General features: G+C 43.0%; 1 protein-coding gene across 1 annotated transcript in view; it reads left to right on the plus strand.

Moving 5' to 3' along the window:
- Positions 1-27,908, plus strand: part of FRAS1 (Fraser extracellular matrix complex subunit 1) — a 708,831-nt gene that overhangs the window by 45,562 nt on the left and 635,361 nt on the right. Inside the window, exon 2 of the mRNA XM_077476089.1 lies at positions 14,316-14,347. Within this exon, the coding sequence (XP_077332215.1) occupies positions 14,316-14,347 (32 nt within the window). The remainder of the gene's footprint in view (positions 1-14,315; positions 14,348-27,908) is intronic.

Raw genomic sequence — 27,908 nt, forward strand, 5'->3', positions numbered from 1 at the left:
ATGGCCATGATTTGCGACAGTAGCTGTGCTTCTGTAACAGTGACAACCAGAGATCAAATATATCTTTGGCTTACTGAAAGCAATTTTGAAAACAAATACCTCTTAAATCCGGATAACTGCTGTCAGAGCGGGCTCTGAATAACCCATTGATTGTGGTCTGCACCTGGCTGACTGCAGGATATAAAAGTAGTGAAATATGGGGAATATCTACTAAATGGTGATTAGGGAATACTTTCACATGCCGTCATTACAGTGTCCTGTTACAAGCCAAGTCCCACCAAGCCACTGATTTCTCAGTATTTCTTGCCATTCTATATTTTCTAGAAGATCTGGATTTAAATGAAAAAAAAAAAAATGAATAGATGTCATTGTCAATTCTAGGGTTAAGTTGAGTTTCAAATGTATATCATAACTTTATGGAAGAACATTTTTAACTTGCAATTCTAATGTATATATCTTTGTGGCCAGTGATGGCAAACTTCTTTCTGTTTGCTTAGGGTTCATGCACACTGCTGCTCCTAAACTAAAGTTTTTCGGGTTTTGGGAATTTTTTTAAGCACCTATGAGGTTGATTTACTAAAGGCAAATAAACTGAGCACTCTCCAAGAGCAATTGCTCCAGAGCTTAGTAAATGAGCAGAAGCTCTGCTGGCTTCCATTATACAATCATGTGCAAGAAAAAAATCTGTTATTTAAAGAAAGGTTCCTTACATGTGATTGGGCATTCTTTGTAAAGTGAAGCATTTACTAAGCTCTGGAGCAATTGCACATTGCAAAGTGCACAGTCTATTTGCCTTTGGTAAATCAACCCCTGTATGTCCATGCACACACAGGCTTTTAGAGGAGTTTAGGAACAGCAGCATTTAGAGCCCTTTAACACTGACCCACCTAGTTTTAGCAGTGCTTTACCGTTGTTTTAGTGGTGCGCTTTTAACCATATTAAAGGGTTAATAGCATCCCGTGCAGTGCCGCTGCCGAATCAATTTGCAGGCGCTTCGGCAGCGGTGTCCATTAATTACAATGGGCAGGAGCGTTGGAGGAGTGGTGTGTACAGCGCTCCTCCACCACCACCACACAGAGCACTCTGGCTTTCACAGTGGGGGGCAGTGAGAGACATTTTTCAGGCGCTTTACAGGCATTATTTTTAGCGCTAAAGTGCCCGAAAAACACCTCCAGTGTGAAAGGGGTCTTAGAGGGAGTAAAGCTCCTTCTCCTGAACGCAGAAGAATCCCATTCAAGGGAGGATATTTTGCCCTCTGTTTCTTGTTTTTGCAGTTACTTCTTTGTGTTTCTCTGACCCGGCGTTGGGGGACAGCAAACCAGCACAAGGATTTGACTAGCCTAAGCTGTAATTTTCCTGTCTGGTAAAACCATCTTTTTGAGCGCAGAAGTTAGTTTTTTTTGTTTTTTTAGCCCTGAGAGGATCCCTGGGTAAATCAGCTTGTATGGAGTGAAAAGATGAGAATGTCAAGCCATGTGGATCAATCCAGATATTAATTTTATTTTTCATAAAAAAAATAGTGTACAGAATATCAGTTTACAGCTAATGCTTTTGGAAGGTTATGCATAGATCTCAATTTACAGGGCTAAAACATGAAACAAATACTTTATAAATGGTAGTCTTCCCATGCATGGTTTCTGGGGGGGGGGGGGGTGACATTGGCTTTTGTCTGAACTGGGTGTGGGCCTAACCTTGAAGTAACTGTATTGCTGGGCCAATTCGTTTTGGGTGGGAGATTCCCTGCCCCACTGCATGTATACAAAGGGGTGGAGATTTGTATGACATCATTGACCATATATGACCAAAATGATGACAATGAGCATTCCCTCTTCTGTTATGTACAATTTGGAGGGATATCCTATCGCTTCATGATTTGTCTTTGGGATGGAAGTGAATGGAAATCTCCCCAGTAGGGCACAGATGGCAAAAAACAAAACAAAAAACTGACGTGGATTATAACCCTCCCTTAGTTTATCCTAAGTGAAAAACAACATCTTTAGTTCTATTTTGAATCTAAGATGTAGAAAAGTATAGATTTAATAGTATGGGTAGCATTGTTTGAATACTAGGATGTTGCGAGAGACAAAGATTGTAAGGGGCTTTGCCTGGAATCTGTTACATAATGCTGCTTACTTTACCTATTTTTATACAGAATATGGCTGTCACTCTTTCCTCTGAACTTCATGGATATGTTATTGAATCAGCCTGAGGATGTTAATTCTACCTGTAATACTCTACTTTCATTATATTGTGCATCTCTAATTGGGTCATGCTTACTTCTCTTTTCTGCAGCGGTTGTTTATTTTAGAAACAATATTTTGTACTTTGTATGTGCAGTCTGAATATAAATATTGTTTTTGAATATGCAAATACAACAAACATATTTTCCTTTTCAGATTGTTGAGTTACTGTACTGTGGTGAGATGTAGCAGAAAATTAGGTTCAAACTATTTATAACAAGTTGTACAAATTACTTTGTTTTACTTTGTTATACTTAAAGGAACACTAAAGGTTCAGGTTTTCTTTTTATAGCAGGCATATCATACTTGCCTCCACTGTGCAGCTCGTTTTGCACAGAGTGGCACCAAACCTGCTCTTCTGGGGTCCCTTGGCAGCTCTCTCGGCTCCTCCCTGCACCAGATACCCCCCCTGGGAGAAGCGCTCTCCTGGGGGGTTACCTTGTGGGCATGCTCCTGAGTCCAGTATTGCAGGACACGGCCTCGCGCCCCCCCCCCCCCAGCGGTCAGGTCATTGGATTTGATTGACAGCAGTTGGAGCCAATGGCTGCACTGCTATCAATCTATCCAATCGAGAGCCGAGAACCCCCTGCAGAGAGAGAGAGAGAGCGCGTCCCAGTGGGGCAAGTTTGTGGATTCAGGTAAGTAAAACGGGGGGCTGGGGGGCCGGACACGGACAGGTATTTTTTTCACCTTAATGCATAGGATGCATTAAGGTAAAAAAACGAACCTTTAGTGTCCCTTTAATACTTATACCAAATACCTTACACTTAGCTATACTCAAAGCCGAAAAGGCTTATATACCCTCAGAATGGAAAGTTGTGAATATGCTAAATGGCTGACAATGACCTTTTAAATGGCAAGTCACTTTACTGCACAGTACCTTGGGGAACACACAAGATCGTTTTGTCTTGAGTGATAGTAGAAGTAGTACAAAATCACAGACACTTCTACCCATAGAAGAAAATGGATAATCATTTTGATTTAAGATAATTGATGTCTATATAAACATAAATCCCATATAATGTATCTTTACATAGTTGGTCAGGTTGAAAGAAGACACAAATCTATCTAGTTCAACCGATAGAAAAAAATAAATAAATGGAAAACCTCCATATGCAGAACCCTATACTCCCAGTTGATCCAGTGAAAATATTTCACCTGCCCTGCCCCCCAGCGGGGAAAAAGTTCCTTCCTGATCTCCCGAAGGCAACTAGATATTGCCTGGATCAACAATCTCAGATGTTATTACTACATATAAAATGTTACTATCTAGTTATATTTTGTGCATTTAGTAAAGTATCTAGCTCTTTTTTAAACAATCTATTGAGCTGTTACTAATGTGTACAAATTAACATGCCCATAATGATCAAATGGACTAAAATACCACTGCAATCAATAAAGTGACTGCACATATATAACAATACACAAAGAAACATGATAATCCAAATGTGGAAAAAAAACATGTAAATACCAATTGTTAAAAGCCTAACTGGAATTTATAAGTACATTAAATATAAGACCTTGTGAATAAAAAAAGCATTCAACTCCTATAAAGTGCCATAAAATACTTGGTGCATAACATTCCCAAATTCAAAAGAACGAATCAGTGCAAATACAGAGGCCTTCAGACCCAAAGAGACAGTTCATGAGATGGACAATAGAGTGTCTTCAAAACAGTAGAGGGGATCCACATTCCCAGAATAGAGAGATAGGGGTCAAGACTAAGAATCTTTTGCCTGGGTGGCAAATATAACCAAATGGTCATTCATGGTAGTCACAGAATATTTCTGGGTTAAAGATATATGCCATGTGATTGGTGGAGATGGTGAAATGTGGGTATTCCTAAAGGGCAAGATTTATTGTTACAGACAATGGGTGGTGGAGTGCTGGACTCTAGGTTCGATGGAGGTTCTGCATAAATCACATGATTGCTTTAGTATGGCAGCTATTGCCTAGTAAAGCCCCGAGAGGCCACGGCCCCTGATAATGTCATCTATAATGCACCGTGTAGGGAGGAGCTAGGACGCACAAAACAAGAGCTTACTGTGCAAGCGCAATCTTATCGTGGCCATTTTGAAACCTGCCACTGATGTTTTTACCTGTTTGTGGATATTAACACTGGCGTGCTGTATACAGATTACTTGTAATTGCAATACCTTTTAATGAACACTAGTTTACATGTGGAGCTTTACTATGGTTGGTCTTTTTTCTTCTATCTTTATACCCATGTAATGGTGAACTTTATGGATCTATCTTGCTAAATTGCTGCCTTGTATTGGCTGGGAGGCAGAGATTGGAGCTGTATACTATATAGCTTTTATATTTCATGTACTTGAATTACAGTTAGCATTTTAGCGATTTGGTATTTACATGCTATTTTACTTCCACATTTAGATTATCGTATGTTTTCTTTGTTCATGTATTGTTATATATGCACAGTGACTTTGATTGCAGTGGTATTTTAGTCCATATGATCATTATGGGCATGTTAATTTGTACACAATAGCAATGGTATCGCATGATGTTTATTTTAATTATTCCTGCAATTATAGATTTTTTTTTTAGCGCTGCACATATTTTTGTCATTTTATATTGTAATGCTCTGCTGAGGTATTGTGCTAGCAGCTCACTCTACATATTTTGGAACCTCAGCACGTGAGTTTTTCCTTTTTCACTCCTTTTTCGCCTCAATCTATTGAGCTGACCAGAACTAGTTCCTGAGGAAGTCTTTTCCACATTTTCACCACTCCTACTGTAACTTTCCTTATGTGGAAGTAATATGTTTTTCTCCAAGCATAAACAGTGCCTCCTTGTTCTTTGTAATGATCTTTAAAGGGGTTGTAAACCCTTGTGTTTTTTTCATCTTAATGCATCCTTTGCATTAAAAAACACCTGGCAGTGACTGGCCCCCCAGGCCCCCCTGTTTTACTTACTTGAGCCCTGGAACTTCACCCGGTGGGGACGTGCTGTCCCTCTGCCCGGGGTTCTCAGGTCTTGATTTTATAGATTGATAGCGGGGCAGGCATTGGCTCCCACTGCTGTCAATCAAATCCAGTGACTTGGGGGCGGGGCCTAGTCATAAATTCGGCAGCTATGGATGCTGAATGATGGACTCGGGAGCGTGCCCGCAAGGTAACCCCCCCTGGAGAGCGCTTCTCTTAGGGGGTTATCTGATGTGGGGAGGAACCGCGAGAGCTGCTGGGGGACTCCAGAAGAGGTTCGGGGACACTGTGTAAAACAAGCTGCACAGTGGAGGTAAGTATGATATGTTTGTTGGTAAAAAAAAAAAATCCTTACAATCACTTTAACCCCCCTAGCGGTAATCCCGAGTCTGGCTCGGGTTGGGATTTTAATTACAGGAGCGGTAACCCCGAGCCAGACTCGGGATGGCTTCGCTCGATGCAGGGGAGGACACAGGGAGAGTTACTCACCTTGTCCCCTGGATCCAGCGATGTCCCCCGCGCTGTGTGATCGAACCGTCCTCCGCTCGATTCACAGTGCCGAATGCCACCGAGCTCCGTTCCCTGCGACATTACGGCGCACGGGAGCGGAGAACGGCGGCAAATTCAAAAAAGTAAAAGTACACAAAACACACACAGCACTGTAATCTTACAGATTACAGTGCTGTATTAAAAAATACACACCCCCTTTGTCCCTAGTGGTCTGTGCAGTGCCCTGCATGCACTTTTATATTATAAATACTGTTTTTTCTGCCTGAAATTTGGAGATTGTCCATAGCAACCAAAAAGTGTCCCTTTTTCAGTGTTTTAGGATTTGATTACATTATTGAATATTTTTTATTATTCTTTATTATATTATAAACTTTATCATACCCGGGATGTCTGCTAGACTCTGGTTTAAACAGATTTAAGAGCGTTATTCCTAAGAATTACAGGACTACAAAATAAAACGCCAGATTTCCATGCAAAATAATTGTACCGCTTTCAGCACCTAAAACCAGACTGAATCATACCACCAGGGAGGTTAAAGTGAATAACTCTACACCAAGTTCACTATAGTGACCACCTATGTATTTACACATGATGATCCTATCTCTCTTAATCTCCTCTTTTCAAGAGAAAATAAATTCAGTACAGCTAATCTTTCCTCTTAGCCAAGGTCATTCATGACTCTTTTCAGTTTGGATGCTTTTGGCCTCATGCACACTGGATGTTTTTAACTCTCCTAGAAGAAGACTCTTTTACAAGCGTTTAGGCGCGTTTACAGGCTTCAATCGATTGGACGTTAATTTCTTTCATTCGCCAGAATCATTTTATTCTGGCCATTGAAATGAATTAATGCTCAAGTGCCCTTTGAGGTGTTTAGACATGTTTACAAGCATAAAGCATTAAGCATTTTTTTCTGTGCAGCACAGCGACTAAGTGGTTAGCACTTCTACTTGGCAGCACTTGGTTCATTGGTTTGAATCCCAACCACGGCACTACCTGCCTGAAGTTTGCATGTTCTTCTTAACCCGGTGTGGGTTTTCTACCACACTCCAAAGACATGCTAGGCTAACTGTATCAGTGGCTCCTGTCTAAATTGGCCTTAGTATGTAATGTATGAATGTGACTTAAGGACCTTAGATTGTGGGCAGGGACTGATGTGAGTGCACAATATATATGTAAAGCATCGTGTAAATTGTCAGCACTATATAAGTATCTGAAAAGAATAAATCTTCTATTAGCTTCTACCACAGAACACCCACCTAAATATTGTGTGATGATGCTGTAAGAGCTCACACTAGCAGAACTGAATTCCACAGGGTGGTGATGGGCTATTGTCTTCGTGTGCAAACATACACACTTACATTACACAGTGCCCTCCTCCAGCAGTGACAGGTTTAGCCTCCAGTCACTGTGCCACCATATTCCCCACTGCTTCTTTCTGCAACGCTCCTCTTCAGACACTGATGAGTTAACTCGTGTGTGTGTGTGTGTGTGTATATACTTCTTCCCCTGCACCCTGCTCTATTCTTGGCATGCCAGCATGTTAAAAACATACCAGCTATAGACAACATCTTAATTGGAAATGTGCAGTTGCTGGACACATTTCGTCAAAAGACTTTATCAAGGGCTGCAGGTTGCCCGTCATTGCACTGTACAATTTTGATGTTGTATATGGCTTTTTTGGTTTTGACTATTTAATAAATGTAGCAACAGCTCAGAGGACATGGCGATTGCTTATGATGAAGGTCACGTGATCTGGAGTTTTAAGCTTATACATGGTAAAGTCAAGGATCAGGACATTAACTAACGTGTGCTGAGTGCATTGAGACCAATCTTTATGCCGTCTTATACCCTTATAAGCAGAATTAAAGTTGCAGTTTTATGGTGAAAGATACAAGATGTGGAGAAGCACAGCTGAAAGAATATACATTGTGGACACTTTCTTTCTTTTGTGTTTCTAACCACAGCTGAATGTAATACATCACAGGGAAAGTACAGTGTAAGGTCCCATGCACACAGGGTCTCAAAATACTTGCATTCAGATGCGTTAAGGGCAATTTTCTAACTGCATAGGAAGCATGTAATGCTTTGAAATTGCCAAATTCCCACCTAGATGTTCAGCAGCTTGAAGCTGTATTCAGTTAAGCTATATTTACACAAAGGAGACATTTCTGTTAACCAGGACCTTTACAAATAGTTCACACCACTGTAATTTGACAGTTCAAAATCACATAAGTCGCACCCTATTTTCGGCAATCTAACCATTCACGGTGACTTGAAGGCTGGGTTCTCACCTCCAAATGGAACGGCTCACAGCAGGGGTCTGGTGCATCCCTGTTCACCATTTCATGTCCGATTTCAGTCTGAATTTTTGGCTGAATTCGGATCTGAAACAGACCAGAGAACACACAGGACTCTTATGCAATTTGCTTTGGAGCTGCTCAAGAGATGTGTGAAGCAGCTCCATAGAGAGCCTGTCACAATCTCCTGACATGCGAATGGGATGCAGGGAAAACTGCATCCAATTCGCAATAGTGTGAACCCAGCCTAAAGGAGTTGTACAGGCAGAAGTTTTTTTTATCTTAATACATTCTATGCATTACGATGATAAACCTTCTGTGTGTAGCAGCCACCCTAGCATCCCCTAATATCTTTCTGTCCAGCGATGTCCACGAGTCCCTCGGCCGCCCGGGACTCTCCCCCCCCAATTGGCTCAGAAACAGCAGCTTTGCCATTGGCTCCCGCTGCTGTCAATCAAGGTCAGTTAGCCAATCAGGGGAGAGAGGGGGTGGGGCCGAATGGCAGCTCCATGTCTAAATGGACACACGGAGCTGCAGCTGGGCTCGGGTGCCCCTATAGCAAGCTGCTTGCTATGGGGGCACGCAACAGGACAGAGGGGCCAGGAGCAGCAAAGAGGGACCCAAGAAGATGAGGATGTGCAAAACCAACTGCACAGAGCAGGTAAGTATAACATGTTTGTTAGTTTGCAAAGTGTCTTTTTTTTTTATTACTCTAAAATAGGTTCCTGCACTACTTTTCTGCAATTTCATTGCGACGTGCATTGACTTCTGTTACATGAAGTAGCAATGAAATGAGAAATCCAAATTGCACCGATCTGTGGCTTTGAAGTCACGCTGAAGTAGCTATTTCAAACCCGCACTGGCTTAAGTGTGTGTGTTTTTTTTTTTGCTTGATTTTGTGGTGCATTTTTGGAGCGGCACCATTCATTTTGAATTTGTTCAATCTCTGGAAGATTTTACACTTTCTAAGGTGGATGGAATTCCACATTGATTAAAAAATAATCTTCGATAAAATTTTCTTGTATACTACACGGCTTAGGTGATTGTTATTGCCTACATTTCAGTCTGTACTACATGGCTATTTCCTTTTCCTTTTAAATGGGGCTCCCTCTGCTTCAAAAACACACCAAAGAAGCTCACCAAATGTTGGCACTGAGCAAGGTACTTTGTCACACACAATTGTGGCAAAATCGCACCATGTTTGGGGTACCATTAAGAAATAATAGCACTACAACCGCGTCCTGCGTTTTTCTGCGATTCTGGAATCCAAAATGGGGATTGAATGCAAATACATCCAGATGCAGGGCCAATTAATCTGGGAAGGATAAAGTTTGTTTATACTTCCTAGATCAATTTCTCCTGTTAAATGCAGGTGACCCATGTGCATGAGGCCTAGATGCTACACATAGCAAGTAAAATAACTGAAGTTAGAAGGGGAACTCCCATCAAGATAAAAACACTCAGAAAACTTATGTCAGGTTATATGTACTTATAAATTACCAGTATGTATTTTCATGTGGTGAAATAACTTGCATTGAGGGTTGGAAAATTGTTTGTAGTAGATGCGTGGATGTTGTATGTGTGAATGACAAATTGTTTGATCCATCTGTATTGTGTAGATTGGCAAGTATAGAATTCACCATGAGGAAAAGATCCTGTAGCACAACAGAATGATGATATAATTATATCACGTATACCTAAAAATGACAGTGTTCGAGATTACGTAAAGGGAACATCTCGACCTGGTGACTTGGTGTAGTATACAGTATATATACAGTCTAATCTATAGTTCAGTTAAAAGCAACAATAATTAATAATTGAAAATTCATGAAATTCCAAAGATAAAGCTGTACATGACATAACTGTTCATTAAACATAATTATTTAGCTTAACAAACAAACAAAAAAGAAACAAAACATAAATATGGATCAAGAATACTATGGGCATCTTTGTGTATCTATTTTTACAGAGCATTAGGCCTCATGCACACGAGACGCAGTTAAACGCGCGTTCAGATGCAGTTGGACAGTTTTTTCAACTGCCCCTGAACTCATTCAATGTTATCCTATGTGTCCATGCACACAGTCTCGTTTTTTTCCGTTTTTATGCAGTTGCGTTTAATCTCGTTTTTCCAGAAGCAAAACAATGCGTTCAGAAGCAAAAATTTTCACGTTTCAGACGCAAAACGCGGCAAAACGCGGTAAAACGCGGCAAAACGCCGCTACCGCGTTTAGCCGCGTTTGCGTTTATATGCGTTTTTAAAGGTGACCTTTTTTTTTACATTAAAAATCTCAAAAATGATTGCAAATCATGAAAAACCATTAGAAAAATATTTTAAACAATTGCAATTGCAAGTGGACAATCCACAACTTGTGGCAAGTGACATGGCAGGTGGCAAGTGACGTGGCAAGTGGACAATCCACAACTTGTGGCAAGTGACGTGGCAGGTGAAGTGGCAAGTGACGTGGAAAGTGGACAATCCACTTCTTGTGGCATGTGACGTGGCAAGTAACCTGGCAGGTGACGCGGCAAGTGACCTGGCAGGTGACGTGGCAAGTGGAAAATCAACAACTTGTGGCAGGTGACTGGCATGTGACGTGGCAACTGGACAATCCATAACTTGTGGCAGGTGACGTGGCAAGTGGACAATCCACTTGTGGCAGGGGACGTGGCAAGTGACGTGGCAAGTGGACAATCCACTTGTGGCAGGGGATGTGGCAAGTGACGTGGCGAGTGGACAATCCACAACTTGTGTCAGGTGACGTGGCAAGTGGACAATCCACAACTTGTGGCAGGTGATGTGGCAAGTGATGTGGCAAGTGGACAATCCACTTGTGGCAGGTGACGTGGCAGGGGACGTGGCAAGTGGACAATCCACAACTTGTGGCAGGTGACGTGGCAGGTGACGTGGAAAGTGATGTGGCAAGTGGACAATCCACAACTTGTGGCAGGTGATGTGGCTGGTGACGTGGCAAGTGGAAATCCACATCTTGTGGCAGGTGACGTGGCAGGTGACGTGGAAAGTGGTGTGGCAAGTGGACAATCCACAACTTGTGGCAGGTGATGTGGCTGGTGACATGGCAAGTGGACAATCCACAACTTGTGGCAGGTGGCATGGCAGGTGACGTGGAAAGTGGACAATCCACATCTTGTGGCAAGTGACGTGGCAGGTGATGTGGCAAGTTACGTGGCAAGTGGACAATCCACAACTTGTGGCAGGTGACGTGGCAGGTGATGTGGCAAGTGATGTGGCAGGTGATGTGACAAGTGGACAATCCACATCTTGTGGCAAGTGACGTGGCAGCTGACGTGGCAAGTGACGTGGCAAGTGGACAATCCAAAACTTGTGGCAGGTGACGTGGCAAGTGACGTGGCAGGTGACGTGGCAAGTGACGTGGCAAGTGGACAATCCACATCTTGTGGCAAGTGACGTGGCAGGTGATGTGGCAAGTGACGTGGCAAGTGGACAATCCACAACTTGTGGCAGGTGACGTAGCAGGTGATGTGGCAAGTGATGTGGCAGGTGATGTGACAAGTGGACAATCCACATCTTGTGGCAAGTGACATGGCAGCTGACGTGGCAAGTGACGTGGCAAGTGGACAATCCAAAACTTGTGGCAGGTGACGTGGCAAGTGATGTGGCAGGTGACGTGGCAAGTGACATGGCAAGTGGACAATCCACATCTCGTGGCAAGTGACGTGGCAGGTGATGTGGCAAGTGACGTGGCAAGTGGACAATCCACAACTTGTGGCAGGTGACGTGGCAGGTGACGTGGCAAGTGATGTGGCAAGTGATGTGACAAGTGGACAATCCACATCTTGTGGCAAGTGACGTGGCAGCTGACGTGGCAAGTGACGTGGCAAGTGGACAATCCAAAACTTGTGGCAAGTGATGTGGCAGGTGACGTGGCAAGTGACATGGCAAGTGGACAATCCACATCTCGTGGCAAGTGACGTGGCAGGTGATGTGGCAAGTGACGTGGCAAGTGGACAATCCACAACTTGTGGCAGGTGACGTGGCAGGTGACGTGGCAAGTGATGTGGCAAGTGATGTGACAAGTGGACAATCCACATCTTGTGGCAAGTGACGTGGCAGCTGACGTGGCAAGTGACGTGGCAAGTGGACAATCCAAAACTTGTGGCAGGTGACGTGGCAAGTGACGTGGCAGGTGACGTGGCAAGTGACGTGGCAAGTGGACAATCCACATCTCGTGGCAGGTGATGTGGCAAGTGACGTGGCAAGTGGACAATCCACAACTTGTGGCAGGTGACGTGGCAGGTGATGTGGCAAGTGATGTGGCAGGTGATGTGACAAGTGGACAATCCACATCTTGTGGCAAGTGACGTGGCAGCTGACGTGGCAAGTGACGTGGCAAGTGGACAATCCACAACTTGTGGCAGGTGACGTGGCAGGTGATGTGGCAAGTGATGTGGCAGGTGATGTGACAAGTGGACAATCCACATCTTGTGGCAAGTGACGTGGCAGCTTACGTGGCAAGTGACGTGGCAAGTGGACAATCCAAAACTTGTGGCAGATGACATGGCAAGTGATGTGGCAGGTGATGTGGCAAGTCACGTGGCAAGTGGACAATCCACAACTTGTGGCAGGTGCCGTGGCAAGTGACACGCTAAATACAAGTACACTGCAGCTCTCACAGCTGCTGCTACTCACTCTGGTCTCACAAAATTGCTGAAATAGTTAATTTTTGAGCTGGGGAGGGTCTATGATGTTAGCTTAACTAAACGCTTCTAGACGCAAACGCGGTAAAACGCCGCTAAATCGCGGTAAAAATCGCGGCAAAACGCGCGTTTCTAAACGCCAGTTTTAACATGTGTCCAGCAGCGTTTGCATCTGCGTCTCGTGTGCATGAAGCCTTAAGCGCTAGTTCACACTAGATGCAGTACCGTGTGCTGTTTTTCTGCACAAAATGCATGCACAGTGTTTTGCATGTATTCCAATGGCTCTAGTTCACACCATGCAGTCAGTTTCTGGTCAGTTTCAGAAACTGACCTGAAACTGCATGGTGAGAACTAGAGCCATTGGAATACATGCAAAACACAGTGCATGCATTTTTAGTGCCGAAAAAAAGCACACGATACTGCGTCTTGTGTGAACGAGCCCTAAAGGAAATATAAAGTCTTATTTTTTTTTATTTTTTTTTAATCAGAAACTACTTTCCCTGTTTTGCAATGGAATTGCAGAGAGTGGCCCCCGAACATCTCCTTCTGACAGTCCTGGCTCCTCCTCTTCTCAATGGGCCCTTATAGGAAATGGGCTTCAGCCTGCAGGCTCAATCCCGAGCTGTGCTGCCTGTATCCATCTCCTTTTGTCACAGGATTTGACTGACAGTAATGGATCCTACTGCCTTAGCAAAGCCTGTGAGAGTGGAGGTTGAGCCGCTAGATGGCACATCGCTGGATCGAGTGAAGACTCAGACTAAAAGGGGGGTGAGCGAGTGATATTAATGGAACATGTTTTACCTTAATGCAGGGAATACATTAAGGTAAAAAAATAAGGCTTTAGAACCACTTTAACATCTTTACATCTGTTACTCAGATGTTTTAGCTTTCCAGGTTATTCTGCATGTAACTGTAGATGGCTTTAGAATGCTTATTATATATATATATATATATATATATATATATATATATATATATATATATACAGCCTGACTGTGAAGTCAGAACTCCTAATCTGTGTGTTTGTTCCAAGTCAGTGATTTAAAGTGTTGAGTCCATTGGATTACCATGACTAGCAGTACTAATGGAAGATAAATTAGAAGTCACCAGTATATAGTTAGAATATTTATGCAAGGTAAAATGTACATTCAGAACAGTTGTTCCATTAAAGTGTAAGTCCACACTAAAACTAAAATCCCTGCATCTACAGGCATCCAGAACCTAAGATTAACCTATCTAGCCCTGTAAAGAAGAAATCCGTATACATTTTTTTAAGCCAATCCGGTCCTGTCTCCAGCAGCAGAAGCTCTGCAGAGGACACAGCCGACAACATTTGTGACGTGAATGGGAGCGACAGCACCCACAGAGTTATAATGGGGCTTCTGTTGTTTTCTGTGTCCTCTGCACCCCGCCTTCACAGCGAAGCGTAGGATTGGGTCGAAACGGCTTCAAAAAAGGTATGTATACCTATTTCTTCTTTACAGGGCTAGATAGGTTAGAGTTAGATTGTGGATGTCTATAGGTGCAGGGATTTTAGTTTTAGGGTGGACTTCTACTTTAAATACCAGGTGTTTGCAACTTTTAAGTAAAAGCTATACTGTAAAAATGAGTTCCAAAACTTATATTTCCTTTTTTCTCCCTTACAGGTGCCTGTGTCTTCCAGGGTTCGCTGTTTGCGGTATGTCAGCTTACATTTCAGCTTTTGTAAATTTTTAGGGTTTGGTCAGTAGTATGAATTTTTTTGTACTCAACAATTTGTTGGATTTATATTAAAATTGGATGTATGTTCAATTCATTTGAATTGTATATGAGTTTTTGAAGAAAAGAAAAGTCAGAGGATGGAACAATGACTGGGCTGATATTTTTAGGGAGTTTGCTTGTGCATTCAAAGTGAACACAGAGCCACCTAACAGTTACTTTACAAAGCGAGCATTCAGAGGTGAATAGCGACCATATTGCTTGGGTCTAAGAGAGCTTCAGAGCTTACAGTCTCAGTGGTCCAGAAGTACAGCAGAAGCTGCCCTTCTTCTGGCATATAAACATAATGATTTGCAGGACATACAGTAGAAGTATGTCTACATGACGATGAGGTCCTCTGGAGGAATGAGAATGTTTGCCTGCCTAAAACCTATGGAGGAGTTAGGATTTAAACTAAAAAAATAATGCAGATATATACCGTACTTATATTGACTGGAGTCCTGCAGCATACAATCACTTGATACTGATTTCAAGGGAGAGGGGTTGGCAGATAACTGGGGTAGTCCTATTTCAATATTAGCTTGTTTTATATCTCCACAATTCAGCTCATATAAATATATATCTTATAATAATGTATTAACCTGATAAAAAGGTTTTGAACTGCAGAAAATTATGCTTTTCTATAGTAAAAAATGAAACTTTCCTCCATATTAGAAGGTATTATATTGCTATACAAAGGTTTAAAGATAGTAGAAAAAAAGCGTATGCTGGCATTCTTTATGCATATATATATATATATATATATATATATATATATATATATATATACTGTTTAAGAAACAACGAAAGGTCACTTAAGATAACCTCATCAATAATTCTATGTGAAATTCATGTTCAAGGACTCTTCACATTACAGTCCTGAGAAATGAATGCCGATTAGGATAAATATTTTATACTCCCATGAGATGCCTTTGTGCAAAATCTTTATCAAGTTTTACCATTTTTTTCAGACAGTTCAACATGTAACAGGAAGCTGGTGTCACAGATTTGTATTTGGTTTATAAAATCACTCAGCTTAAATAAGAATGGCCTTGTCTCACTAAACTATGATAATATATGCTGTTTGTGTGGAAATACCATTTGATTTATGAAAATAAGAGCTGGTTCGACCTTTAAAGCTGAACTCCAGGTATATAAGAGACACAGGGTAATACAGCTCTTTAGTCAGTAATATTAAATAAATTATATAAAAATGCAAGTAATTCAAGTACCTAAATTTAATACCAGCCTTGCAATGCCTTGCACGCCAGCTTATGTGCTAGCAAGGAACATGCTGATAGGAAAAGGAAGCAGAGTGATAGAGAGATGAGCTCATTGGTCTGCTGCTTCTCTTTTCACTGTCCAGTCACAGGCTAGGTGTTGTCCTGTAAATGTGTTAACTGCTGCAGAGGAAAATGAAGTGCCAGAACTACATGAACCGAAATACAAATCCTTTGGCAGGTAAACAGGTAATGTATACTATTTGATTGTAATTTAAAACAGAACTATATGCACCTCAGCTCCAGCAATGTGACATCCCCAAGCTCCCGATCCCAGCCCAGCCGCTGACATCTTCAGGTGGCCAACTTGCAGATCTCAATCGCTGGCCATTGCCATTGGCCGGGCAGGGATGACATCACTCCTGCGCATGCGTAGAAGTTCAGTCAGATTCTGCATTGCCAAATTTGTACAGTGAGGTGCATGTGTGTAGCTCACTACAAGGACGGACCGGCAGGTAAGTAACTTGAATGCAGAAGAGACAAAGCATTTAAATTCCTGCCTGTTCACCCTTCTTAAAATTCTGGACTAAAGTTCCACTTTAATACTGACCTCCAATTGATCACGCTAACACAGATCAGGTTCTATTCTTTGTGTGGCCAGTTTGGAAGGAGGGTGACTGACAGGATCAACCAGGCTTTTCAGATCAAACAAGTATATGAAAATGATAGAGACTGTGGAGTTCATATACTAAAGCTGGAGAGTGCAAAATCAGACTCACTTCTGCATCAAAACCAGCCATAAAAATCAGCTTCTAACCTCAGCTTGTTCAATTAACCTTTGGCAACAAAGCCCAGAAGCTGATTGGTTTCTATGCAGAAGTGAGCCTGATTTTGCACTCTTCAGCTTTAGTAAATAAACATCTATTATTTATAAAATACACATACGGTACAGTACATAGAAAAAAGAATATTTAAGGTAACATACACTTTAATGAATGTAGGCCAGTATATTGATGCATGTTTTATTAGAGGGAACAAGGGTGGAACATCTGTCACTGCTGGTAGAATAAAGTTCTGCAATGTACTGCTTCCCTACTTTCCCCTGCACATATCTGGACATTTTAAACGCTTCCGGACTGCCCACCGTTTATTTACTGTGGCAAGTGCAAAATCGCGTACCTGTACGTGATTTTGTGCAGGCGGTGTAGGGGGCGAGCGCACGTGAATGGAGCGCTGCTCCTGCTGTGATTGGACACAGAGGTAGCCAATCAGCGGGTCCAGCGGCTGCGGTGGCCACCACGATCCACCAGTCGTTCACAGGAGACACAGAGCAGCGGTGTGCCTATGTAAAAAAGGCACACCGCTGATCTGTCAGTGAGGAAAAGAGAGATCTTCTGTTTCAGCTAAGCTGAAATATGATCTGTTTTCATCCCGTGTAAGACCCCCCCCCCCCACAGTTAGAAAACACCTCCCTAGGACACACTTAACCCTTTGATCGCCCCTGGTGTCAACCACTTCCCAGCCAGTGTCATTTATACAGGGATCAGTTCATTTTTTTTAGCACTGATCACTGTATTGGTGTCACTGGTCCCCAAAAAGTGTAACTTAGGGTCAGATTTGTCCTCCACAATGTCACAGTCCCGCTAAAAATCACTGATTGCTGCCATTACTAGTAAAATAAAAAGAATAAAAAAATGCCATAAATCTAACCTATAGTTTGTAGACATGCTAACTTTTGCCAATCAATAAATGCTTATTGGGATTTTTTTTAACAAAAATATGTAGCAGAATACATATTGGCCTAACCTGATGAAGAAATGAGATTTTTTTTTTAACCACTTCCCACCCGGCCTATAGCAGAATGATGGCCGGGCAGTGGTTCAGTTATCCTGACTGGGCATCATGTGACGTCCAGCAGGATAACAGCCGCCGCATGCCATGGGGGATGGGCATGGCGGCGATTGCAATTCTCGGTAAAGAGCCTCCTGGCGGAGGCTCTTTACCACGTGATCAGATGTGTCCAATCATGGTTGATCACGATGTAAACAGGAAGAGCAGAGGAGAGCCGATCATCAGATCTCCTGACAGGGGGGTCTGTGCTGTGCTGCGCTGCGCGGATGCCCACACTGGACCACCAGGGAAGCCACCAGGACCACCAGGGAAGGGGGCAACCAGGGAAGGGGGCAACTAGGTATGTACCCCCATGGCCATCCACATTTGAAAAAAATATGCACGATAGAAGCCAATCAGTGCCCACAAATGGGCACTGACTGGCAACATTATGGCCCAGATAAAACAAGTGATGCCTAGCAATGCCGCCCATCAGTGTCATCAGTGCCACCCATCGTTTTCCATCAGTGCCACCTCTCAGTGCCCATCCATGCCCATCAGTGCCTACCTATAAATACCCATCAGTGCCACCTAGGTTTGCCCATCAGTGCCGCAAACCAGTGGCACCTATCAGTGCCCATTATCAGTGTCACCTCATCGGTGCCACCTCATCGGTGTCCCTTATCAGTGCCCATCAATGCAGCCATATCAGTGCCCATCATTGGAGAAAACTTACTTATTTACAAAAAAAATGTCAGTCTTTTTTTATTTGTTGCGCAAAAAGTAAAACATTTCAGAGGTGATCAAATGCCACCAAAAGAAAGCTCTATCTGTGTGAACAAAATTATAAAAAAATTTGTTTGGGTACAATGTAGCATGACCACGCAATGCAGTGCCATTTCGCAAAAAATAGCCTGATCAGGAAGTGGGTAAAACCTTTCCGGAACTGATGTGGTTAAGAGCCATTTCACACCAGGAATCACACAGGACCGCACCCCACATTCCTGTGCAATTCACATGAGCTTCAGTGCAGTGCTATTTGAGTCTATTCATTTTGAACGGGCTGACTCACACCAGACCCCAGCAAAAGCAGTGCGTATGCTACTTTAAAAAAAGCAGAGCCCAGATCACATGGTGCTTCTGTAACATGAGATCCAGTGCAGGCAAATGCACGACCTGCATTTGGGGTTTAATTAACTAATTCAGCCCTGGAAGATTTTACCCTTTTTCTGCACTAGAGAACAGAAGGGTAGATATTATACATGCAGTATGCATTATAAAGGAGCACCTAAAAACGTTTTTTTAGATCAATGTTTTAAAAGGGTTAAAAAGCTTTTTTACATGAGCTATTTGCACAAAATGAAGATTAAACCAGAAAGGTGCAGTTATCAATATCTGTGTATGATATTTACCTATAGGTACAGTAAGAGAGATTTTCTTTAGATGCAGCTGGTGATGTCACTGGTTCATACGCTCTGAAGGAACGGCATACCCGTGGCATTCCTTTTAGAGCTGTGCTGTTAACTTTTACTCCTGCGTGCATGCGGGAGTGACATCACTGCCAGTTAAGGCCATTCAAATCGCCGAAGCCTGCAAGCTTGGAAAAAAGACCAGGTGAAGATGGAAGCGCCTTCAGCAGACACAGCGAGCTGCTGGAGGGCTTCGTTCTCAGTTAAGATTGTCATAATGTGCTAGTATTATTATTATACAGGATTTCTATAGTGCTGACAGTTTACGCAATGCTTTACAACTTGAGGGTAGACAGTACAAATACAATACACTTTAATACAGTAGAAATCAGAGGGCAGTGCTAGTATATGATGCACATTATGACTTAAACTGCTCGGTGCCCATTTTTTTTTTTTTTTTTTTTTTCACTTTATGTGGTTTACTACCGCTTTAGGAAATACACAGTGGAGTTGATTTCCTAAAACTGGAGAGTGCAAAATCTGGTGCAGCTATGCATAGAAAACAATCAGCTTCCAGGTTTTTTTTTGTCAAAGCTTAATTAAAAAAGATGAAGTTAGAAGCCGATTGACTACCATGCACCGCTGCACCAGATTTTACGTTCTCCATTATTAGTAAATCAACCCCACTGTGAGCATTTGCTAGATAAAAGATGTAGTGACATCTGTAGTGCCACATCATTCAGAACTATACTGCATTCTTAATATAGCCTACAGTTGCAGTTTTGAGATATTAGTACAAAACATATTTTAAAGAAATTTCTCAAGTACCCTTTCTGAAAAGATGTCTGTGTAAAATTTCAGGAAAAGTTTTGAAATAATTGGTATAATCATATTGCTTTTAGAAAAATGGTTGCATTTGGTGCTGTTTATATGGTTATAGATTGAGATATCTAAAAGTACTAACACACCAGGGCAGGAGCAATATATTAAATTACAGGAACATCTAATTAGCAGATCAGCATATAAAGACACATTAGAGCCTGTGAGAGATAACATGTAGCACAGAGAAACAGCTGTCCGCTGGATATATTAATTGTAGGCCTCGTTTATATGTAGACTACACAGGGCACAGATTTGCATGTACTTTTCGCCTAGAGGGCCGATACCAGCTGTGTGCCTCAAACTGGTATTTCAAAGTTATAATAAAACTCCAGTGGAAAATTCCATACCATTGTCATAATGTTATGAGGGGGAAGACTTGCCTATGTATGGGCATGCTGGGCAAGTTCATTCATCACAACTTTCTTTATCCAATCAAACTAAAACACCTATGGGCCTAATAATCTTCACGTATGACAATTTAATGCTGATGGGTACTATACACTAACAGTGGCGGCTGGTGCTCCAAGTTTTTGAGGGGGTGCAAACAAACTGAAAAATTTAACTGTTAGTAATGCAGGGCTAGAAATAGACGATTAAAAGGTGATTATGTTTAATTACTGCTAGATAAAACTATGTCCATCATATGCAGTGTCACTGTGCCCATTATGAGGGGTTCCCACCATCCCTGTGCTGACTACCCGGGTCTATACACCTGCTAGCTGCTGTGAACATTATGAGGGGTTCTCAATGTCCTTGTGCGGAGTTCCCGGGTCTGTACACCCACTGTGCCCATTATGAGGGGCTCCCACCATCCCTGTGCAGAGTTCCCGGGTCTGTGCACCTGCTGGTTGCTGTTCCCATTAAGAGGGGTTCCTACTGTCCCTGTGCTGAGTTCCTGGGTCTGCACACCCGCTGTGCCCATTATGAGGGGTTCCCACTATCCCTGTGCTGAGTACCCGGGTCTATACAGCTATTGGCTGCTGTGTCCATTATGAGGGGTTCCCACAATCCCTGTGCTGAGTTGCTGGGTCTGTACACCTGCTGTGCCTGTTATGAGGGTCCCCAGTGATGCAGCGCATCGATAATGCCAATGATAGCCCACTGCACTAGCCTTGCTTTTTATTTGCTGGCACCATACTCCGAGTCCCAGGATGATATCTCTGGAAGATTTGAAGTCCAGCACCAGCTAAACACATCAGAACCAACTAAGCCCTCCCACTCTTCTCTAGCAGCAGTAATATGAGCTGGCCTCAGGGCTATTAGAAATCATGGGTACAGTGTACCTAATGCTGCCTCCAACCCCACTCCTGGATCCTGATTATCTGCCTACCTCCAATGCGAACCACAAAAAAAAAACAGAAGGAGATCTGTCCTCCTACGTCTTGGCGGATCGGAGAATAGTTGGGTGTAAACAGACAGCGGAGTCCATTTACACCCGACTGCCCATAGAGCAGAGTTGGCTCTATCCGTGGCCGCTCCACATAAGCTGAGTGGACATGGAGCTGTCATCTGTCCGCTTTGCTCTGATCAGTGGGGAATCAGTGGATAGATCCCCCGCTCAGAAAAATGGAGACCCCCCTTGTGTGATAGGGGCCTAAGAATGCATTTCACTGTCCTTCAATAATCATCATCATGATAATCATACTGCATCACTTGTCTCAATCTCAGGAGGACTAATTTGGCATCTACTGTATGTCAGTGAGATGAAGGGGAACTTGGCTCTGTTGAAATGCATGAAACTAAAGGGCTCTAGGGCACTGAAGGCGAACCTTGGCACCCCAGATGTTTTAGAACTACATTTCCCATGATGCTCAACTCCACTGCAGAGTGCATGAGCATCATGGGAAATGTAGTTCTAAAACATCTGGGGTGCCAAGGTTCGCCATCACTGCTCTAGGGGAACTCTAAGGCAGGATTCACACCTATGCATTTTTTGTGCTTTTTGCATTTTTCAGTTTTGCACTATAGTCCATTCACCATGGTTTCCTATGGAATACATTCTGTAATGCAAATCTGCAAAATGCAAAAAGCACTAAAAATGCATAGTTATGAATCAAGCCTTAGGGAGAAAGTAGGGCTAAAAGGACTTTAAGGCTCCATGCACACTGGAGCTCATAAACGGCAGTTTTTTGGAGTATGGGTGTTTTTTTTTAAAAGCACATAAACTCTACTCTGTTATCCTATGTGTCCATGGATGTGTTTGGATGTTTATCAGCAGTGGTGATTATGGGTTTTCTGAACGCCATAAAATTTCATTCAAGAGCAGTCGAACGTTAAACGAGGGTTAACGCTGTAAAAAGAGCATCAAGGCTTGTTAGGCGTTTCTCTGCCTCTATTCAAAATCAATGGTTCCCTATGGGAGCCCATTGATTTGAATAGAAGTCGCACCAGAAGGCGTATCATCATAATCCGACTTCTGGTGCGACTTCTATTCAAATCAGTGGGCTCCCATAGGGAACCATTGATTTTTTACTGGTGTCTGGTGTTTCTAGGACTGCTCTTGAATGCAATTTTATGGTGTTCAGAAAACAGTCCATAACCGCTTCCTGACCGGCACACAACGATGTACGTCGGCAGAATGGCACGGGCAGGCAAATTGGCGTACAGGTACGTCCATTTAAAATTGCCCCCGTGGCATCGCGTGTGCGAGTGCCGGTCGGGACCCCCGTGAGTCCGACCGTGGGTCCCACGGACTCGATCACTGCGGGGATACCAGCGATCGTCTCATGGGGAGGGAGAATGGGGAGATGCCGATGTAAACAGCATCTCCCTGTTTTGCCTAGCAACAAGTAACCCTTTCACTGCCAGTGTCATTTACACAGGAATCACTGCATTTGTATAGCACTGATTGCTGTATAAATGACAATGGTCCCAAAAATGTGCCATAATGTCGCAGTTACAATAAAAATCGCTGATCACTGCCATTACTAGTAAAAAAAAAAAATATTAATAAAACTATCCCCTATTTTGTAAACGCTATAACTTTTGCGCAAACCAATCAATAATCGCTCATTGCGATTTTTTTTACCAAAAATATGTAGAAGAATACGTATCGGCCTAAACTAAGGAAAAAAAGTGCTCTGGTCTTAAGCCAGCAAAATGGTCCGGGGCTTATGTGGTTAAACTCAACTGCTGATAAATGTCCAAAAACGTCTATGTGTGCATGAACACATAGGATAACATAAAGTTACGGGTTTAAAAAAAAAAAAAAGTCTAAACTCCAAAAAACATCCGTTTATGAGCTCCAGTGTGCATGGAGCCCTAAAATGCAGACCCACAGTGCCCCAGCCATGTTTATTGCACGCACTTGCAGGGTAGTTGTGGTGCACCCCATTTATCATATGGGGTGTGGGGTGGTAAAACTTCAGCTCAACTGCCTGCTTGTACTGCCCAACTCAGCTGTGTGAATGAGCCCCTAAGGTCTTCTTTACAAGTATGGTATCAGATCTGGGCTTTCCTCTCTAAGGGTCCAATCACTGACTGTCTGACACCCTTTCCACCCCACATTACTTTGTATGTCTTTGAATGCTTCAGCAGCTCAGTGCATTTTCTGCAGTCATTTAAGGTGATCTTAAAATAGATGATTCCTTTTATTATTTCATTTCTACTACGGCCACCTTAAAAGAGTGCAGATGTACAGAGCAGCTGGACAGTTAAAAGAGAGAAAAAGTAATGTGGGATGGAAAGGTTGTGAGGCAGACATATATTGGTATGGTCAGATCTGACATGGGAGGCTGCAGGATGGGAGCAGTGAAGATACATAAGGGAAGAGCAAACAGCAGAAATTGAAGTGGGGAGGATCGGTGTAATTGGGAAGATGTACATCCGCATAGGAGCCAAAATAGAGAAACCCTCTAACCCTCTAGCTGCAGTCTCCCTCTGGATGAACTGATACCCCCACAGCCCAGGGGTCCTCCCTTATCAGCAGCCCCGGACAGAGCAGTGGATGGATGGCCACCTACTTGTATGCAGGCTGGGTAGCAATCACCCCCGGGCACTCCACTGTCTAATCTGTTGTTCTCCGGGCTCAGTAGCAGCAGACTGGGAGGTGTACAGGAGTGTCCCATGGCTGGTTGGTGGAACCGGGACAAATTGACCAGAGAAACAACAGGAAGTGTAGTGGTTCAGCTAAAAGCACCGCCCTACATCCTCCATGGGTCTGCTAATTATAAACCACCACACACAGAATAATTGTATAGTGGGAGCTCAGGTTGATCTGTGCCCCGATGAAACACTATATCACATGATTGCAGTAACATCATACTTTCCATAGACACCTGTGTGTCTGGTGCCCGCACACACTTAAAGGTACTTTTATTTTTTATCACTTGCTTGTGATGTCAGCACGTCACTCCTCCCTACGTATTTTGTCAAACCTGACCTCGTCCAGGGGCACTCAGGTGTGACGAAACGCGTAGGGAGGAGCGACGTGCTGATGTCACCGCATAAACGCAGATCCCGGACTGTTGGCCTGTAATTGAGAGCCAGCCGACTTGGAGTTTATACTGCATTTTTTATTTGTCTAAATTGTAAGTGCAACACTTTTTTTTCTAATAGTTTAGGCCGATATGTATTCTTTTACATATTTTTGGTAAAAAAAATCGCAATAATCATATATTGATTGGTTTACGCAAAAGTTATAGTTTCTACAAAATAGGGGATAGATTTATGGCATTTTAATTTTATTACTAGTAATGGCGGCAATCTGCAATTTTTAACGGGACTGCGATATTGCGATGGACAGATCAGACATTTTTGACACATTTTTGAGACCATTGACAATTATACAGCGATCAGTCCTATAAAATGCATGATAAATGTCACTGGCAGGGAAGGGGTTAACACTAGGGGTCGATCAAGGGGTTAGCTGTGTTCTCTAGGTGTGTTCTAACTGTAGGGGGGGTGGAACTGTCTAGGAGGAGAGAGAGATCAGTGTTTATACATAGTATGAACACACAATCTGTCTCTACTCCCCTAAGAGAACTGGAATCTGGGTGTTTACATACACAGATCCCGATTCTCGATCTGTCATAAGCAATCGCTTATGTCATCTTGCCCACCCGGCACTTGCATTGGCTCCTGGCACACGCTGTGGGCACGTGCGCCCCTAGTGGCAAAAAGGCTAAGCGGCATAAGGTAACATCGTTTCGCCCAGCCATGCCATTCTGCTGCAGTGAAACTGTGGCAGCTGGCCAGCAAGCGGTTAAAAAAAAACTGGCTTCTAAGGCTTCTTGTACACGGGACAACGTTTTACCTCTCCTGACCTATTTCACTTGACAGCTAGAAACCGGCATCTAAAAAGTCAGTTTAGTCGCGTTTACATGCTGCAATTGCATCTAGAAGCATTTGTAAAAAAAAAAAAAAAAGTTTTTTTTTTTTTAATGAAAAATGTCTGTAAACGAAATGCTGCTAAACGCGAGTTACCGCGTTTAGCAGTGTTTACAAGCTGTTACAGTCATTTTGCATTTCAAATGACTCTGAACATTTGCCTGAACCCATTTTTTTGCGTTCCAAAAAAAATGCTTCTAACCTCAACTGCCTAGAAATGACTATAAGGGTCGGGTCACACTGTGGCAGCATGACTTGCAGCGTGACTGCCTCAGGCGACCTGCATTCGACTTCAGTGGCGCCTTGCAAAATGACTTCTGTATAGAATTTAATGCAAGTCGCCTGAAGTCGCCCCAAAAGTAGTACAGGAACCTTTTTCTAAGTCGTGCGACTTGTGTCGCTCCTATTAGAATGGTTCCATTGTACAGAATGGAGTGCGACTTGTCAGGCGGCTAGGTCACCTGACAAGTTGCCCCAGTGTGAACCGAGTCTAAAGAACCCTGTGTACATGTACTGATAACATAACAGAGGAGAGTTCAGGGGCAGCTGAAAAAAATGCCCAATTGCTCCTAAACATCTGTTTACCAGCAGCAGTGTACATGAAGCCTTCGTTTTTAGCTGGCTCCTACTGTAGATTCAAAACTAATTTGTCAAGACCTGCTCTAGCCAATTTATGACTTGACAGTTTGGTTGACAGAAAAAGTCACTGTGACAGTTATCATTCATGAGTGTAATTGTTTTGGGAAGCGGTTATATTGATGAGTATAGTTCCGCTTTAGGCTACAAAACAGTTACAACCTGTTGCAGTGTTAGGGCTATAGGTTTATATTAAGGAAATAACTATAAAAACAAACAATTTAAGGAAATCTATTAACACGGCATGCACTTTCATTTTATAACATCAGCATTGTAATAACAATACAAATGATAGTTATTTGATGATCCAATAAAAGTTTACTTGGCCATCTCTTGCCAGAACTTTCTGGATTCCCTGCATGCTTTGCAACTTCTCTTCTCCTGTTTACTTTCAGTTTAAGGCCGGGTTCACACTGCTGCGGGGGGAGATCCGGATGTGATTCGCACCCGCACTGCAGTGCAAATCACATCCGATCTCCGTAGCGATGCGAGTTCAGCCATACAGATAGTATGGCTGAATTCGCATCGCTCCCGCAGCAAACTCGCACGGGACCCTTTTTTTGGTCCGCAACAGAATCGGATCGCATGGGGGTTCACACCATGCGATCCGATTCCTGTGCGAGTCTGCAGATCGCACTGCGATATGCGGACGGATCTGGGGGTGTCATTAACATATCATTGACACTCCCAGCCGTCTGCATAGGGCAGTGTGAACTGCCGGCGGGAGGTGTGCGATGCGGGAAAACGCAGCGGATTCGCGGCGTTCCCGCATCGCTGTGGTGTGAACCCGGCCTAAAGGACTGCACATCCCTTGGTACCTTCCTGCCTGCCTGTACTGACTCCGCCTCTTAACCGCTTCCGGACCAGCCACTACAGTTTTACTGCGGCTGGTTGGCTCCCCTGCGTGAAAATACGTAACTGTACGTGGGCTTGCGGGGTCCGGATAGTAGGTGCGCACGCACCCGCTGCATAGCAGGGGTGCCAATGCTCGTGGCCGACGGTCGTGATGACTGCCAGCCACGATCATTCGGGAACTGTAGACACAGAACAGATACAGAACAGGGACGAGTGTGTGTAAACACACACTTCCCTGTTCTGTTCTGACAGGGGTGACAGATCGTGTGTTCCTATTAGCTAGGAACTACGATCTGTCACTTCCTGTAGTTAGTCCCTCCCCCTTAAGTTAGAATCACCTCTCAGGGAACACAGTTAACCCCATTCATCACCCCCTAGTGTTAACCCCTTCATCACCAGTGACATTTTACAGTAATCAATGCATTTTTAATCACACTGATCGCTGTATTAATGCCAATGATTCCAAAAATGTGTCAAAATTGTCCCATGTGTCCGCATATTGTTGCAGTCACAATAAAAATCGCAGATCGCCGCCATTACTAGTAAAAAAATAATAATAACAACAATGCTATAAATCTATTCCCTATTTTGTAGATGCTATAACTTTTTTGCAAATCAATCAATATGTGCTTATTGCGTTTTTGTTTTTTAACCAAAAGGGTGTAGAATACATATTGGCCTAAACTGAGGAAAAAAATATTTTTTATATATTTTTGGGGGATATTTATTATAGCAAACAAATTGTCGCTCTTTTTTTGTTTATAGCGCAAAAAATAAAAACTGCAGAGGCGATCAAATGCCACCAAAAAAATCTCGATTTGTGGGAAAAAAAGGATGTCAATTTTGTTTGGGTGCAAGGTCGCACGACCACGCAATTGTCCGTTAAAGCGACGCAGTGCCGAATCGCAAAAAGTGCTCTGGTAAGGAAGGGGGTAAATTCTTCCGAGGCTGAAGTAGTTAAAACACCTCGTCTCAGCACCTCTGTAGTTCAGAAGGCAGGCTTTGCAAATTCTCTTGATACAACGGTGCCCACGCCACAGGGCATAGTGAACATTTGTCACAGAATTCAAGTAAATATGTGGGATCTTGACAAAGTAAGAACATTCAGAATAATAGGAGTAGGCAAGAAATAATTGAAATACAATTCATCTGGTCCTATATTTTCAAAGAATGTTTAATTATGTGCTTTTGGGTATCAGGGATAATCCATAGAAATGTATAACTCCCTATAGAGGCAATCAGGTAAACCTCTAAACTTACCAACAATAGGGTATTAGAGGTTGATTGGTATGCAGTGTTAATATTCAGATGTTAATATTCCACTGGACAGAATTTATTAAAG

The sequence above is a fragment of the Lithobates pipiens genome, unplaced genomic scaffold (genome assembly GCF_037356315.1).
Source record: "Lithobates pipiens isolate NorthernLeopardFrog02 unplaced genomic scaffold, aLitPip1_a1.2 Scaffold_13, whole genome shotgun sequence".
Taxonomy (NCBI): Eukaryota; Metazoa; Chordata; class Amphibia; order Anura; family Ranidae; genus Lithobates; species Lithobates pipiens.